Source organism: Gouania willdenowi, chromosome 24 (genome assembly GCF_900634775.1).
Source record: "Gouania willdenowi chromosome 24, fGouWil2.1, whole genome shotgun sequence".
In the NCBI taxonomy this organism is placed as follows: domain Eukaryota; kingdom Metazoa; phylum Chordata; class Actinopteri; order Blenniiformes; family Gobiesocidae; genus Gouania; species Gouania willdenowi.
In genome coordinates, this window is record NC_041066.1 from 22738451 (window position 1) to 22756342 (window position 17892).

Here is a 17892-nt window from a genome sequence, read left to right on the forward strand (position 1 = left end):
TGACTGCTGATCACTTTGATGTTCAATTGATTTCCTTGTAATAATTCAATTTTGTCTCATTTCTTAACAATATGTTAAGGTTTCATTTATTCAGACAAATGTTCTTCAGGAAATGTTCTCTGATCTCCTGACATGTTTCGACTGTCAGCTGCCAGTCTTCTTCAGCGGCATCTGCAGATCACTTTGATGTTTTATTGACTTCTGCGTAATAATTCCAGCAAGTTCATTTTGAATATGTTATGGTTTCATTAATTTAGAGAACGTTTTACTTTGATCTCTTGACATGTTGCGACTTGCGGAAGTCAAGAAAACATCAAAGCGATCAGCCAATGCCTCTGAATAAGACTGGCAGTTGACAAATTAACTTGCTTTGATTCAAATGTTTAAAACCATGACGCCCAACCATCGGAAACATTTTCAAATCCATTTAAAGTTGAAGAATCACTTTAGATGTTACGAATACGTTGGAAACCAACCTTCAGAGGCGTGCTTTTTGCCGTCCTCCACCTTGATCAGCTTCTTCCTGACGCGGCGTGTGGAGTTCACCAACTTGTGAAGCCGTTTGAACTTTACCGAGTCCTCCGACTGCTCGTCGTCAGACTGTTCACGAGACTACAGTCAGGAAGACACACAGAGGCAGGTTTTATAGAGACGGAAATACACACAGTGACCAAAATATGAAGAAATCACCAAAGACTTCACTCTGATGGGACGAAGAGTGTTGATTATTGTTTTAGTGAGGTGAGCGATGGAATGATGGAGCAACGTGTTAGAAAAAGGACTGCATGACATTTAATTACATGCATTGCTTTTACAGACAACATGCACAATAAACATGCACAAAAAAATACATAACAGTCATGGATTTTGCATGTTCACCATGAGTTTCCAAACTTGCAGATCGCAAAACACACCCACAGACCGGACAATTCACTCCTACCTCTTGTGCAATAACAAGTCCATCCTTATATGCGCTGTGTGCATGGTAGTGTTCATACAGTGTATACAAACTTACATCTTGAAGTTACTGGCTTTTTTCAACAATTTTTTGATGCATTTTTCTCAAAACGTTTATATTTTTTTACTTGTAAGTAAGTTTTAAAAGAAGTAAAGTAATTTGTTACATTTCTACAACCCAACCGTCAGTAAGTTATCATTTTTTGTTTTAAAATAATTGTGAAACGACAAAAAATGAAATGATCAGACAACAATCAAATGCATCACATCATAGCCGATCAATCAGATTAAACTTAATGCACGGCACCAAAACAGCATTGAATGGAGGTTATTTTCTCTGTTTTAGTTCATAAATTTAGCATTTATTTTTTTCTTTTTTGAATTGAATTCCGAAAACAAATTGTACATTTTGACAAACCTTTTTATGTTATACAGATGCCTTTGTGGAAAATAAATTAAGTTCCAATTATGCAAGGGAACCGTGACAAGATTTATGACCAAAAATAAACGTGGGGGGTGAAAGTTACTAGTAAATTTGAATACTATTTAATTGAGCTACTTTTTACTTGTACTTGAGTATTTCATGTATGACTTACTTGTATTTGAATATGATTTCATTTAAGTAACAGTACTTCTACTTGAGTAGAATATATCGGTACTCTTTACACCTCTATTACGTGTGTGTGTGTGTGTGTTTTTTGTCTTTATCCTATGGTTTCTTCTCACAGTCCACAAACATGCATATTAGAGAGTCTTTAGATTCCCTGTGTTTGTGCCAACATGTGTTTTTCCTCCAGATGTCAGCCCTGAGATAGAAGTTCAGGATGTTCCCTGGTAGCAAGAAACCAGAGCAACTCCTCCTCTTTATGGCAAACGTGTCAGAACGTTTTAAAAAAACACCAAAAAAAAACCCAATGTGAATTCAAATTCAGCAAAATTAGGTATTCCTGACTAGTAAACCTTTTAGAACAGTGTTAAGTTTGACAGCAAATTTTGATTTAGTCGTAGTTTTTTTGATAAAATGCGATTAAGCCCTTTTTTTTCAAATTTTTAAACTACAACTAATGTAAAGTTGTTGTTTTTTTAAATTAAAAACGCAATGTTTCACCAAACTGATAAAAAAGAAATCACACACACAAAAACACTTGGCAAAATTTGATTTAGTTTGTCATTTTTGACTAAAATGAAACTCATAATTTCGTCATCAGGACTACATCAGTTATAGTTTAAATCAAATGAATGACTTTAAGATTTTAGTCGACTAAAATGTAAAGCATAAGAGTTTTTAAAGATTAAATTACTATTGATTATTAACCTGATATTGGATGGTATTAATATTTGTAGATACACACAGACAGATTTGATGTGATCATGACAAAATTATAGTTTTGTTTGTATTAGTGAACAAAACTATCTATGTTTGATGTACTGGCATTTTCTTTTTATTTTATTTTACTTAAAAGATGTAGTTAACATTTAAAACAGTTTTAAGTTTTTAGTTTTAGTCATATTCTTTTGACTAAAATGCAATTTGGCCGACTACAACTAATGTAAAGTTCTGTTAAAAAAAAACCATAATATTTGTTTCACCAAACCGATTAAAGGTGATAAAAAAAAAAATTAATACAATAAACAATTAATTAATTTAAAAAAAAAAAAAAAAAAAAAAAAAATTATAGTTTTGTTTTTATTAGTTAACAAAAATATCAATATGTTTGATGTACTAGTATTTTGTTTTATTTACTTAAAGAATTCAGTTGAGGAAAACTATGGCGTACATTTTTAGTCCAAAAAATGAACGTAGATATAGAGGCAGAATGTATTTAGAGTTTAAAAAGATTCAGTCATTCTGAATCTTCACAAAGACGACTTTTTACTCTTCTTTTTGTGATGCAACAGGAGATTCTAAAGAGATGACATTGATTTACAAATCCTGGTGAAGTCCCATGGAACCCCGTCCATGGAAAAAGTCGGATAAACTGGAGAATGAGACACCCACAAAGAAACAAGCCTAATATATGAGGCCATAAATCAAGCCGGGCTTAAGGGGCTGGAGACAAAACTTTCCCCAACCAGTAGTGGTTTTTTTATCAGATAAATAGTCATTTAATGAACATGTTTCTGCAACGCAAGGACAAAAACGATACATAGATATTGGATTATTACTAAAGAAGTGAAGTGTCGGAGGAACTTACCACGTTTCTCCAAAAAAATAAGGCATTTTGTTGATTTTTGTGTTAATGTAGAAAGACAAAGACGATGCAATCCTCAGCGGCGCCCTAACAGAACTCTCATGCGTGCACGGCCAAAAATAATATCCGTTCCCCCAGTGCAGATGCAGCCTGTTAGTGAATCCAGCTCAGAGGAATGAGCCGTGGCCAAGAGCGGAGCAGAGAAAAGGCGTGTTGATGTGCCTCGGAGAACAATCCCAGCGTTTGAGCCCCTCTGACCCCAAATCACTAAAAAGGCCAACCCTGGAATGTGGGCTCTGATCAGCCCAAGTATAAAACCGAAACACAAGACAAAGACACAGAGCAGACGGAGAAATGATGTCTGCAACACACATACACATGTGCTCTGTACATGCACATCTGTATATAGAAACCAGAACTAATGAGCGTATTTTGGGAATGACCTAATTCCATTTAGTAGACAGGATGAGGGCAAGTACGTGACACCCAGTGAGGCCCCAGTCGAGGAAATATATTTCCTGAAGTGACAACTTTTGAAAGAAACAGAAAAAAGGGTCCCCTTGTTTGTCATTGAGTAGGAATTCTTTATTTCCTGCTTCTGCTTCCCTAGACCGAGGATGTATCTGAAATGGCATACTCTGTACTATACACTACAAAGTCAATCAGTATATACTGTCTACTATAAATTAGTTAGGATTGAGGATGCACTAAAATTAATTCTTGGCCGAAACCGAAAATGAAAAAACCAAGGCCGAAAACCGAAACACCGAAAAAAGTTATTAAGCAAATTATTAGACCCAATGCATTCATAGCTCTGGCACTTTAAAAAACAGCCGCTCCACGAGTCCGTGTTTGCCGCGTAATCACGACATCCTGTTTCGGTCGGCATTTCACACTGAGGCTAAATATCTGTTGATTCTCCGCCTTTACGACACCTGTGCTCATTTGATCCATAAAACTCACGGAAACATTTCATTAGGACATTTTGGAGATTTGCGGAGACCTGCCATTGTGCTACTGACAAAACGTCCGGTTGACAAGAGCCCTCTTTACAAAAGTGTGAAAAAACTAATGGAAGAGAAGAAGAGATGCTTTTGTTTTGAAAAGGCAATGTTTGATTTTGAGCTTGAAGCTGGTCCCAGGATGATTTTATGGTTGAACGAGTGGGTTGACTAGTATGACTAGTGTGCCCACCGTGCAAAGTTCAAAAATGTCCCGATATAGTGAACATCCGGGTATTTCTCGCATACTCAATCTTTTCATTTTATCTAATATGACGCACTACATACTCATTTTGACATCAGACGTAGTACGAGTAGTACGTAGGGTGACCAAGAGGACACTTGGGCCGACCTCGTCATACTCAAAGTACGATACTCAACGTTTTCTTGAATCTACCATGTAACGACAAAATACAATATCATAAATAAATAAGTTGTTATTGTCCATAAGGTAAAAAGACTTAAAAATAATCTGAAATCAGCAGTGACTCAAGTCAATCACCTTTATTATGCAATAATAAAAGAAACTATAACAAAAAATTATACACTACATATATATATATATATATATATATATACACTCCAATAAATAACCTTTTCAATTCTATTTGGTCTCTTTTTATCTCTGTCTCTTGGAATTTGGTCATCTTTAATGATTCCGTTAAGTGTGAGTTAAATTACGTAATGAACCATATTGGCTTTAAATAGCAACTCTTTAGCTTTCAGAAACTGGTGGAATTTCTCAGATAGAGAAGATATTAGCAGAGTTACGGTCTTTACATTCCAGGTCTCTGAGAAATACAGACAATTTCATTAATTTGTAAAAAGCCTGGACAAGACATGAACAGAGGAAATGTCCAGGTAAAACCAGATGTATGGTCACCCTAGTAATGTGTTAGTATGCGATTATGAACACATCCCATGTCTTTTTCCTGCACAAAACTCCTCAATAACTGTGTAGCTTCAGATGGCGTCCATGTTGAAATAATACTCAATTATTCCATCTTCTTCAGCAGGTTTACCAGGTTCTTTGGGGATTCATCATCAAACCAAACCAAAGACCCAGTGGGTGGACGGGTCTTAAGCTGAGAATATAAATAGTGTACTTGACCTATTTATCACATTCCACGGTGATCAATATTCATAACCAGACGAAATAACTCAATCGGAAACCTTTCCCACAACTGCTTATTTACTCATTAGGAAACAGCCGCAAGCAATGCAAGACCTCCACTACGTAAGCCTGGCTACGACAACTGGTGATTGGTTGAAAATCAATCCCATCAAGTACTGAAGGGGATTTCTTTTGCACATAAATAGAACTTTTAAATGTGCTTAAATGATGCACACAAACAAACACATGCAAACAGAGAGTGGAAAAAGACCCCCAGTGTTTAGTATGGGAATCAGCAGCACATTCCAAATGAGCAACAAGATGTTATTTCAAGAGGTCTTTGGAATTTTTCTTTGAATAAATGCCACTTCCTGTCTGGAAGTGGGTCAGAGCGGGAGACCGCGTGACTGCATGTGGTCGCCATCAAACATCAAAGATCAGTAAAGCAAGACGGAGCAAGACGTTCTGGATCTACTGGACATCTCAGAATCACAATCAGAATGCTGTTATTGTCATTATATTTGGTTTCACCTTAAAAAGGCACACAGCTAAAAAGAAAAAACAACAGAAAAAAGTAACTCTAATTAAAGGTATGGAGGACGATTTTCCCAAAGTTTAGAAAAGAAACGCCCTCTGCACATGACCAAAAACTCTACCTGCGCCTACGTGTGCGAGAGAAATACAGTTGTTCACAAGTTGGAGTCGGCATCTAGCTCATATAAGCTTATCTTCCAAAAGAAGATTTGCACTTTTCTCACTATGTCAGACTCGCCACCGCTAAGTGAAAATTCATTTTCAAAGGACACAATGCGCATGAGCATGTACAACTGCCTTATGTAAACATATCATTAGAATGATTGACAATTAGGAGGACCAATAGTTAAGATGATCCACCCAGAATTAGAAGCCAAAACAATCCAATATCGGTCCGATATCAGCCTGAAAACGAATATCGGATACCCCCCCTCTACAAAATAAGTAATTATTACTTTTTTGTCAAAGAAATTAAAAGTAATAAAAGTATGTATGATTCATGCTGATGTCGAATCAATATCGGTATCGGCCGATACGCAAGGTGGCAATATCGGCATCACATCGGAAATGAAAAAGTTGTATCATCCCCACAAAATAACACAATACCTTAAAGGTAAGATGGGCTATGTACGGTAGGAGTTATTTACAGGTAGCAGTATAGTAAACTATGAAGCTATAGCAGAAATAAAAAAAATATAACAAATTGCACATAATAAAATGTAAACTATTGCAGAAATATAAAAAAAAATATATTGCACAGTACGAAATGTAAACTATTGCAGGAATACAAAAGTATAAATGTTGCACTGTAAGAAATGAAAACTGCGTAAAAAGCTTCAAGTCATCTGTCAGATGATTGTCAAAGACTTTCTTATTATGGGAACCATGTCTTTAGCGATATATAAGCCCCAGCTTTTACTGGTTTTTCATATGCTACCGTGGCTGTGTGTGAGACGTGAACACGGGAGAGGGAGAGGAGAAATAAGTGCGGACCTGCCAATGGAAATAAATGTTTTGCTATTTTAACGTGAAATGAACTATATCGATATAAACAATATTGTCCCGTGTGATATTGTGCTTATAACTACTGTATATTGATATAAACTAAAATATGGATATATCGCCGAGCATTAAATTGTATTAATTAATATTAGAAAGTGTCTATTCGTATGACAACCGTACGGACAACCCCTGGTGCTATGTGAGGGCCCCTCACATAGTCCATGAGGGCTACCTGGGGCCCATGACATGTCTATGTAAAAGCTACACAAGCACCCACAACACAACATGAGTTCATTTTAAGAAGACAACAGAATAAATATGGCTGACTTACAGCTCTATGCTTTGTAGAGGAAACCACTTTTCCACAATTTCCATTGATTGTTTTAAATAATGAATAAAATAATGGATTCAAACTAAGGAGACACACCCACAACAACAGGCACATGGTGGATTCAATGTCACTACATCTAATGGTGGATTGTAGTTTGACCAGTGAATAGAGACGAGGAAGAGTAGATTATAGAGATAGAGAGGATAGAAAAATCTAGGGGTGTAACAGCGTAGAAGGAGGTAAAATAGAGAGGTAGAGAGGAGGGCAGGAGGGTCTACTTACGTTGGAGTTAAAGGACTGGTTTAGACTGGGAACAGATCCTCCAGTCCACTCTGCAGTGTCAGTACTGCTGGACTGTCTGCTGCACTCATACTCCTTTAGCTACATGGAAAAGAAGAGTTTAGAGATGTAGAGGAACAGAGGAACAGGGTGGGGTCGTCACAAACTCTCAGCCCAGCTTTTTATAGAGCTGTGGCAGAAACATCTTAAAATAAAGCTATTTTTGTTATGGAGCGGATGGAGTGAGATGTTAATAATAATAATAAAAGGGATTTATTATGATTTGTAATCTACAATTTTGTGTGTGTATTTACATTAGAGTGGTTTACAATATAGTGGTATATTAAAAAAAGTTTTTCAAATTTCACCAGATGGCATTTTCCCTTCTTCCTATTGATATTTTTATCAAAAATTCAGCCAAAAAGAAAAACGTCTGTAAAGAGTGGCACATTTTTATTGCTCAACCTATAAATGATATAATAGGGATGTAACGATTCACTCAACTCCCGATACGATTCGATTCACGATACTGGGTTCATGATACGATTCTCTCACAATTTATTTTTTTTAGAAAATACTGTACTATTTTCCTTTTCATTGTAAAAAGAATCCCTTGATAAACTATTTAAAACAATGCAATTTAACTAAAAATAAATCTTGAATGAAATAAATAAGGGAATAATACAAATGAAGAAGAAGCCTATTGATTTAAATTCTGGTTCTATAGTAAACAATGCAAAACTGCATAATAGTTCTTTTTTTTTTTTAAAGTGCAACTGAAAATGTATTTTGTGCCTTAACAACTGGACTTTAAAAAAAAAAAAAACAGTCATTGCATTGTAGTTACGTCAGATATTTGTTTGGACCAGCAGAGGGCGCTGGTCCAAAATATTCTAGCAGTGAAGAAGAAATGCTATGCACTAGCAGACAGAGCTAATAGAAAAACGTGACTTTTACAGATATTCACGTAATATTACAGATATTCTTTCGGTGCTAAAGGGATAAGGAATCATTTATGAACATGTTTAAGAGTAGAAGGCGGCCAGAAAGAAAGTAGTAGCAGTTTCCGCCAGCCGCCTACGCTTCTGGACAAGAGAAGGATAAATATATAGCGCCCTCTGCTGTTTAAAAAAGTACTGCGATTCATATTTCACAGTATCGATGTGAACCGTGATACCTATGAATCGATTTTTAACTGCCTTACGATTAATCGTTACATCCCTATGATATAACGATACATACTTAAGATATAAAGGTAAGTATGGTCATTAATAGTTTCTCTCTGTATTTATACTAAGTAAGAACATTAGAATAGTTCAAAAACTATTTCTGAAAATAGGAAAAATGTCAACATTTTGAAAAAGTGTGCCACCCCCGAAATGTGCAGAGATTGACGCCATTTTTTGGTTTACAACGTCAACTGGAACAAGGAAAAAAGCAATCTGGCAAAATCTTGTGAAAATGTATTGAATATACATTTTTAAGAGAGTTAATCAATTAAATCGTAAAGTTAGTGCAGTTAATACATTACTGTACCCGCCTGATAATAACTTTCTTTTATCTTCTGGTTAATTTAATAAAATATAAATAAATATGTTTGTTATTTGACATTGAGGTATTCAAAAACCCTTTTATATACTGTATATATATATATAAACATATATTAATATCATTGTAAATTAAATCATAAATTCAATAACGTATGTTTATATACAATTACTTTATGCTGCAATAACAAATTGTGTCATGTATAAATGAGGTTAAAATCAATGTTAAAAGGGCTGAAAATGTCAAAACAACTTACACAAAACAAAACTACATCTACTGGACGTCAACATTGATAAGTTGATTTGATTTTAATAATTTGAAAGCATGAATCAGGCAGCTAACATACAGTAGCTAAGCATTTATGGAGCCCAGTCACCAGACGCCACCACCGACTGTAAAGCTACGCTAGCTATTAGCTATGCTAGCTATTAGCCACGTGAGAGCTTTGGGATCAACAGAAACAGAAAAAGGAAAATAGTGAAAAGTGAAATAAAGATAAAAGAGGGAAAAATACACCCAGAAATCCATAAAAACTGGAGGTGAATCAGAATTAAAGTGGAAATAAGGAGAAGCTAAAGAAATGACCACCATATCCACCTAAAGGATGAAAATAACCCATAATGCAGTGCAGCACCTGCCACAGGAGGAGCTAAAAACTAAAACACACCCCCAACCCTGTGACACCAGTGGGTTTTGAAGCAGTGCTCTAAATACGAGCCATTAGGGTTAGTGAGAGCGATTGGTTTTAGTAGCAGAGCTGTCACTACGTGATGACGATGAGGAGGAATGAGGCGATGCAGGGATGAACAAGCAAACAATAAGAAACACCACCTACCCGAGCCAGAGCTTCCTCCACGGTGATCATCTTCTCCTTCACCATCATCATCAGCTGGATCCGCTCTTCATCACTCATGGTGATTTCACTGGCCACGTAGCCGATGTCCTCTCCTGCTGGGAGCGCACGCAGCGTGAGGAGGGACGAGGGGGAATGCAGCCCAAACAGAAAGAAGGAAGTTCACGTTCACGCACCTTTGGATGTTTGTCGTGCGGCAGGTTTGTGCTGAGATTTGCGGAAGTTCTGCCAAAACGATTTGTTTTTCTTCCTATTGTCCCATTTACCTGAAAGGAAACAAAATCAACCATTTATTAAATGCTCAAATTATCAGTATCTCACCATTTACACCATAAAATAATACAAAACGAAATAGAAAATTATTAAAAACTTATATAAAAACCTTTGCCGAGGTTGTATATTTGCTATTTAATTTATTTAGCCTGTTAAAAGTAATTTACAACACAATAATGAATATTGTAAATAAAAGGTTAACATTAATCACAGTTATTTTAGAAATTAGGAGCTAAACTGCACCAGATTATTCAGATTTATCTCAATATTGTTTCAGTAAAACATGGAAAATAATATTTATTAAAAATCAATATATATATTTTAATTATTTGTTTAACTAATATATTTATTTTTTGGGGAAAATGCATCGATATTTACCTCCAGAACCGTCTTCAGAGCTGGACTTGTGCAACGACATTCTGTAAATAACAAGAAAAGAAAAGAAAAACACTGTAAGAATATATGATGTACAATAAAAAAAATTAAAAAAAAGTTTATATTCTAAGAGAGACATAGGCAACCTGTGGGCCGGGGCCTACATGCAGCCCTCAGTCTTATTTTGTCCGGCCCCCCATTCAAGAAGTTGGAAGGAATATGAAGTAACAAATAACTCCATATGCAGTCAAAATGTCAACAAAGGTACACAAAGTAACAACTAACACAGAAAATATTCTAAAAACAGTAAAATACACATAAATAACTGATACAATACAAAATGACAACAACAGATGGACAAAACAGCCACTTAAACACACAAATTGGCTACAAAAACACACTAAACAACAAAGACTGTATGAATGTAAAATATCAACAACATTACAAACAGAAAAGAAAACAAAAACATCCTAAAAACAGTAAAATAAACATAAAACACTGGTTTTAAGGTGCAGCTCCTCCTTCTATCCACTAGGGGGCAGTGATGGTGTTTCTGTTCCAGAGGATTGAGAGGGAGAAACGGTGGAAAACTGACACAATAAAAGCTCCTCCTGCCAGAAAAGTGATTACATTTAGGGTGGTCCTTGTTTGTAAAGTGTTTATAAAAACATCAAGAGGGAGGAAATGTTAACGAAAGGAATAAAAGAACAGATGTAGTGGTGAGTAATGAACGAATCAGACTGGACGGAAAAATAAACAAAATACACATATTGAAGGTTATGCTTCAGTACTTGCTTATCCTGAACAGGGCGAGGGAATACTGGAGTCTATCCAGGTTTACACAGGGTGAGACACAACACTGACATACATACAGTACATACAGGTAAAGTGCAATAACAGGAGAATAATTCAAACACTCACGCTAGGAACAGATTTTAGCTATCACCGATTAATCGACATCAGTCAATATATTGACATATTAACGTTTTTGCTGCATCTGTGACTTCTTCTCATCTTTGTCTCTGCTGCGTATGACTGAGAGGGTGATTATTAATCATATTATTGGTGATTTTGATGTTTTTAATGTTGATTTTGATGTTTTTACACATTGAATAGCCTTATACATGAAATGTGCTGCATTATAAGCTGCCATAATAACAATAATAGAAAATAAAAACACTAGGAGAGGTGCACGAGTTCATTGTTTACTGTTACAGTTTCCCATTTTTCTTGATTTATCCAAATTTACAGTTTGAGATTTGAGCAATTTTATTTATTGTTTTTTTTTTAAATTGTAGTATGGAACATATATTTATCTATTTTTTATTTATTTAGAAAAGGGACAGTACATATTGATGAACACATGTAAATATTCCTTATTTTAATAGTAGTTGTGTTCTGCTTCTTTGTCTTGAATCATATTTTGGGTATTATAATAATGTGTGTTCATGTACAGTATAGATCAGGGATTCTCAACTGGTGGGTCGCGAGCCTGTACTGGGTGGGTCGTGGACAGCAGGTCAAAAATAAGTAAATACTTAATGTCTCTCATGTTGGACTTTTATTTTGACAGGTATGCTGTGAAATGCATGTTGCAGAGGAAAATATTAAGATTTATGTTTAAAAAAAATATTATATGTGTTTTTTTTTCAACAGATGTTTTTGAAAAACTAAATTTGTTTCTAAAAAAAAAAAAAAAAAAAAAAAAAAAAAGAAAAAAAAAGAAAAAAAAAGTGGGTCGCAATTTAATGACCGTGGCAAAATGTGGGTCCCAGGGTGAGACCAGCTGAGAACCCCTGGTATAGATTCTGTGTATATTAATGTTCTTATTTCATGTGTTGACCAATATATTAGTTTTCAACACCCCCAATGACAGTTTTGGCCCTAAAAACACCATATTGGTTTGTCTCTAATATAAATCCCTTTAGAAATACACAGATGGATATAGAACACCACATGCCCCCATGTATGGCAGCGCTACAGTTGTTTTTTTAGCGTCTCTTGTTCTATAAGAAACCAGAAACCACATAAAACATCTATTTCTGTTCCTTAACAACTAGTTCAAAGCTTTGTGTACCAACCAGTTGCTAAAAACTTTAGAAAAAGACAGACTTTGTTTTCAGATTGAGCTACGTTGGCTAATTAAGCTAAGCTAAGCAAAGCTTGGGGACGCGTCAGGTCTGTGATGACACCCTAAGGCTGTTTCTACGTGTGCACAGACTAATAATGAGGGTTAAAGGGGGAATAGTACATCACAGAGATGTAAAATATGCTAATCCTTCCAGTGGAGGCGCTCTGAGACCTTTAGAAGTAATCTTTCTACTTACTGTAGGTGTTACTGTGGTTTACCAGCAGCACATGTTCTATATCACTGGTTCTCAAACATTTTTAGCTCTAGCACCCCCTTTATCTAACTTTTGAATCCAAGTGCCCCCTTATGTCTGACTAACACATTTTGCTCAGAATTCTGTGAAAAAAAAACAAGAACTATAGATCATAATGATGGAATAAATGAGAGATAAAACACATTTGAAATAATCTTATTTTGTAAATACAAGTATTTAGTGCCTCCTGAATAGATTTATTTCTACAGTTTTTATCATTTACGTTCATCATAACCGTGTCTATCATCATTTTGTGTGTTTTCTGTGTCATTTTGTTGTTCTTTGTCCATTCTTTTTATTATTCAGTATATTTTTTCTCTTATTTTGTGTGTTTTTTGAGTCATTTTGTGTGTTTTTGATGTCATTGTGTGTATTTTGTTGTTGCTTGTTCGTTATTTTCATTATCCAGTATATTATTCTCTTATTTTGTGTTTTTTTAAATCATAGTGTGTTTTCTGTGTAATTTTGTGTATTTTGGTGTAATTTTGTGTGTTTTTGGTGTGATTTTGTGTATTTTGTTGTTTGCCCGTTCTTTTTATTATTCAGTATATTTTGCTCTTATTTGTGTGTGTTTTGGGTCATTTTGGTGTGATTTTGTATGTTTTGTTGTTGTTGTCTGTCTGTTCTTTTTATTATTCAGTACATTTTTCTCTTATTTTGTGTTTTTGTGTTGTTGGTATTATTTAAAGTATTCTCAGTGTGTGCGTCTTTGTTGTTGTTTTGTGAGTTGCTGGTAATATTTAGTATGATTCTCATCTTTAAACAAAATCAAACATGTTAAAACCCCATATTTTTAATTCTTTCATTTGTAATTTTCTTCTCTCTCTCTCTCTCTCTCTCTCTCCCCCCCCCCCCGTAGTGCCGTCTCCGTTACACGTACCCCTATTTGAGAAACACTGCTATAAATCGATGCATTGTACTGCACATGTGCAAAGAGTTAGTGAAGCACGCACAGGTAGCCAACGGTGAATCAATGCCATTCAATGTGTGCGTGTGTGTGTGTGCGTGTGTAAACATACGATTGTTTCTCCTGGCGTTTTTGAAAAACCATCACAGGCCTTAAAGCCTGGCTGCCATGGCAACATAATGAGATGCTAATTGAATGGAGGATTGTATGGTTTGCCCCCTCATCAGCTCATCCGCCCCCCCATCTCAGACATGCTAAAGCTAACGCTAATAGAACTCACTCAATAAAAGCTTTTCTACACACACCTTAGCCTTAGTGTGTGAGGCTTTTTAATCAGTTTAACCATAAATCTGTGTCATGCTTTTATTTTTTTTATTTTTTAAAAATTTTGCAGCAATGTGACATTTAAAGTGCTTTTAGTTTTAAGTTTTTTTTTTTTTTTTTTTAACTTGGGTTACTGGAAAGCTATTTAATCTAGTCCAAACCTTAGCTCAATGCTAAAAGCTAATAATAATAATAATAATGACACCAAAAACATATAAATGGCAAAAAACCTCAACACAAAATTCAGCAAAATACACTAAATTACTTCAAACACACACATTAAAAAAACTAAAATACACAAAAATGACAACAAACTTGACAAAAACACATGAAAAATGCATGATTACATGCAGAACAAAAAAAAATAAATCACTAAATGACAGAAAAAAAACTCAACGAAAATACACAACATGATATCAATAACGCGATAAGACAACATAAATACACATAATTACTTGCAGAACACAAATTACAACAGTGAAAATAAAGAAATATATACAAACCGACGACAAAAATACACAAAACAACTGGAAAAAAACACATAAAAAGACCATAAACACTTCAAAAAAGCCAGAAAAGAACAAAAAAACAAAAATCAAATATAGAAAACCATATTAAAAATACACAAAATGATTCCCAAAACATATTTATACTCAAAATAAATCCATGCAAACACCCAAAACAACAAAACACACCTGTATTAATCCTGTATTAATGCTCATGTTGGTCTTTGTTATAAATGCTGACATGATGGTTGATAATGTGACCCTGGGATCAAATTAAAATCATATTTTGTGGCCCCTGCTGTGATAAAAGTTGCTCATCTCTGTCTTGATGACTGAGTAAAACTATTCTAAGACAGTTTACAAGACCTGTAATCAGCGTAGTCCACCACGTCCTATTAGCTGATTCTAAAGCTGTGGCGCTGCGTATAAACCTGTGGCGCTGCACACACACATTGTGCTGACCAGGACTCGTAAACAGCTCTATGTAAATATGCAGGACGGGGGTTTATAATAAGTCCCTAAATATTTTCCTGAAACGATCCTTTGCACGGCACGGTTTACAATCCCCTGATTACAAGAATCAAGACTTTGTGTCAGAGTGTGTGTGTGTGTGTGTGTGTGTGTGCTTTCATTAAGATCATTTAACCTCTGCTGTATTTGTTAGCATCAGTGATGAACAATCTACAACAATGCTATCTGATCAGTCCACAGCAGGAAGTCCACAGAAAGACGTCTGAGAGCTTTTCCGTCATCACTGAGAGAAGTGGCGACAAATTAACGTTGGGTGGCAAAGACCCCGACTCCAACCCCGATAACTGATGGCTATTGTTCCTGCAAAAAGGCGATGATAATCTTTGTGTTCGTGCACGTATAGACCTTTAATCATGACTGTAACATTAAGATTCGTCAAGCAAACAGTGGATTCATTAACCCAAAAACTGTTTTAGACAAAGTCGGCAACTTTTATCTAAAAAATTAGATTTTCTGATCCGAAAGTCACATTATCAACACTTTTAGAGTAATTGTCAATGAGCATTAAGTGGTTTTGTTGTTATTTTGTATATTTCTCTCTCATTTTGTGTGTTTGCCAGTTGGTTTTGTATGTTGTATGAGTAGGTTTGTGTATTGAAAAATAAATAAATAAAAAATAAATAATAAAATAAAAGTAATTTTGTGTATAAAAATAAAGAAAAACAATAATTAAAAATAAAGAAAAAGGAAATATAAAGAAAAGTAATGTTGTGCATAAAGAAAGTTTAAAAAATGAACAAAAAATCAAGTAAAAAAAGTTATTCAAATAAAAACAAAAATAAGAAATAAAAGAAAGTTATTTTGTCTTAAAAAAGACAGAATAAGAAATAAATGAAAACTAAATATAAAGAAAAGCAACTGTGTCTATAAAGAATGTTTAAAAAATAAATAAATAACAAAAAATAAGACTTAAATAAACAAATGTAATTTTGTGTATAAAGAAAGTTTAAAAAATAAGAAAAAGAAAAAAGAAAGAAAAAAGTAATTTGTGTATATTTGTCGTTGAATATGTTTTTGGAGTAAATTCTTCTTATTGAGTCTTCCTTTTAAGCAATTTTTTTTGAAAATTTTGTATTTTTTGTGAGGAATTTTGTATATTTCTGTCATTTTCTGTATTTTCTTTTTGGGTCTGCTATAAAGAATGCTGACTTCTCTGAGACGACACTAAATCTGAATGTGAAATTAGGTCTGAGAAAATCCTAGAACAGTTAAAACCTTATTCAGGGGTTTACCCAGAAGAAGATGATGAAGAAAAAGAAGAGGGAAGTCGTTTGAAATGAAACATCTGGTTCCCATCATCCTGAGCATTTTTATGTGCAACATATACATCCATGAGAGACGAGATCATGACCATGGTATGCACTTCCTCTGCTACACGTGCTCGTCATGTGACTGTGACGACTCAACCCGGGGTCAGACGGAGGTGATAATCAAGTTAAAACACAAGTAAAGCTGTTTAACCTCTGCAAAATGCTCCCAGAAATGTCATTTACATCAACCAAGGACATGGTGTTGTACTAAAATCATTTGCTGTATTCTTTGGGGGAAAAGTTTCCAGGAATTGTTGGCTGACCCACTTTAAAGGTTTGAAGAAGCTGTCGGAAGAGTTGAAGACTTTTCATGTAAAATCTAATAGTGTGCCAACAATGTCTATTATGTGTTACAGGAACAAGAGAACCAGAGCCACACCCATGCCTGGTTCCACTCCGTCTCCCTCATCAACCACCCAAGACACAAAGCCAGGAAGGAAACTCAGACGGCCAGAGTGCAGGGATCGGCCCCTGAACTCAGAAGGTCAGCGGGACGACCCGGTGATCGGGTTTCCTCGAGAAGAATAGGGAATATGACGAAACAAGCAAAAAAAATTCCAGCTAGATCAGTCACCAATGCACCATCACGTTAGGGTCATAGATGTAAAAAGAATAGATGAGACAAGCTCCCCGGTGGAGTGAAGCTTTTATTTTTAAAACTCCCCCTGCTGACTGGCTGCAGTATAGGTCATAAACCCCACCTCCTCAATGATAACAGATGGGATGTTGGTCAAACTGTAAAGTTCAAAATACTCGTCACATAATTTTTCTCCAAACCTCATATATGATGATTGACAGCCGCGGATCTTGCGTATCTCTCTTTGTGAATAGCAGTTACGTCGTGAAGGAAAGCCTAGACGCTATTTAACTAGATATTTCATTTAAAATATATTGTGGTTTTGTACTAACGTCTATGATCTGAATAAGCCGTTGGTAGAATTTCCAGCGGGAAAGATACTTATGTTCGTGGCATAGCTGGGCTTGCGTAACTCATCAGGGCAGTACGCTAAATGGGCGGGGCTTGGTACCAGGGCTCCTCCCGCCGGACCCCACTGCGCAGACTCTGGCTCCAAATTACGTCAAATTTCCAAGATGGAAGCGCCCCTAAGCTCCGTATTTTGGTTTCAAGAACGTTGAGTGTAAACAGCTACAGTGCACGTCCACTGGTTAGGGTCTACATAACTGTAAAGTATGGTAATAACTATATTGTGTCACTGGTCCTTTAGTTTTTGAAGACAATGTGCTATAAGCAAAGGAAAACACACTTGCCCAAGTGTTAGTCAGAAAGTAAAGTCCTTGATGACTCGGGCCCCGTCCACACGGAGACGAGTTGTAGATAAAACAGTCAAGTTTTTTATCATTTACGCCTAGCGTCCACACGGCAACAAAGATTTGGAAGCCAAATACGATAACTTCTGTAAACAGGTCCCAGAGTGGGAAAGTCTGAGAACGCCACCCACTGGGTCGCCAT

The 17892-nt window shown here is 35.5% G+C and overlaps 1 protein-coding gene across 5 annotated transcripts in view; it reads right to left on the reverse strand.

Annotated features, from left to right (window-relative positions):
* Nucleotides 1–17892, reverse strand: part of sash1a (SAM and SH3 domain containing 1a) — a 270649-nt gene that overhangs the window by 23295 nt on the left and 229462 nt on the right. For 4 of the 5 annotated variants that reach the window (XM_028439239.1, XM_028439242.1, XM_028439241.1 and 1 more), the window contains 5 exons: nt 10463–10503; nt 9988–10077; nt 9794–9906; nt 7414–7512; nt 477–612 (listed from right to left, as the gene is read on the reverse strand). In XM_028439239.1, the coding sequence (XP_028295040.1) occupies nt 477–612; nt 7414–7512; nt 9794–9906; nt 9988–10077; nt 10463–10503 (479 nt within the window). The remainder of the gene's footprint in view (nt 1–476; nt 613–7413; nt 7513–9793; nt 9907–9987; nt 10078–10462; nt 10504–17892) is intronic. The other variant, XM_028439240.1, reaches the window with a different exon arrangement.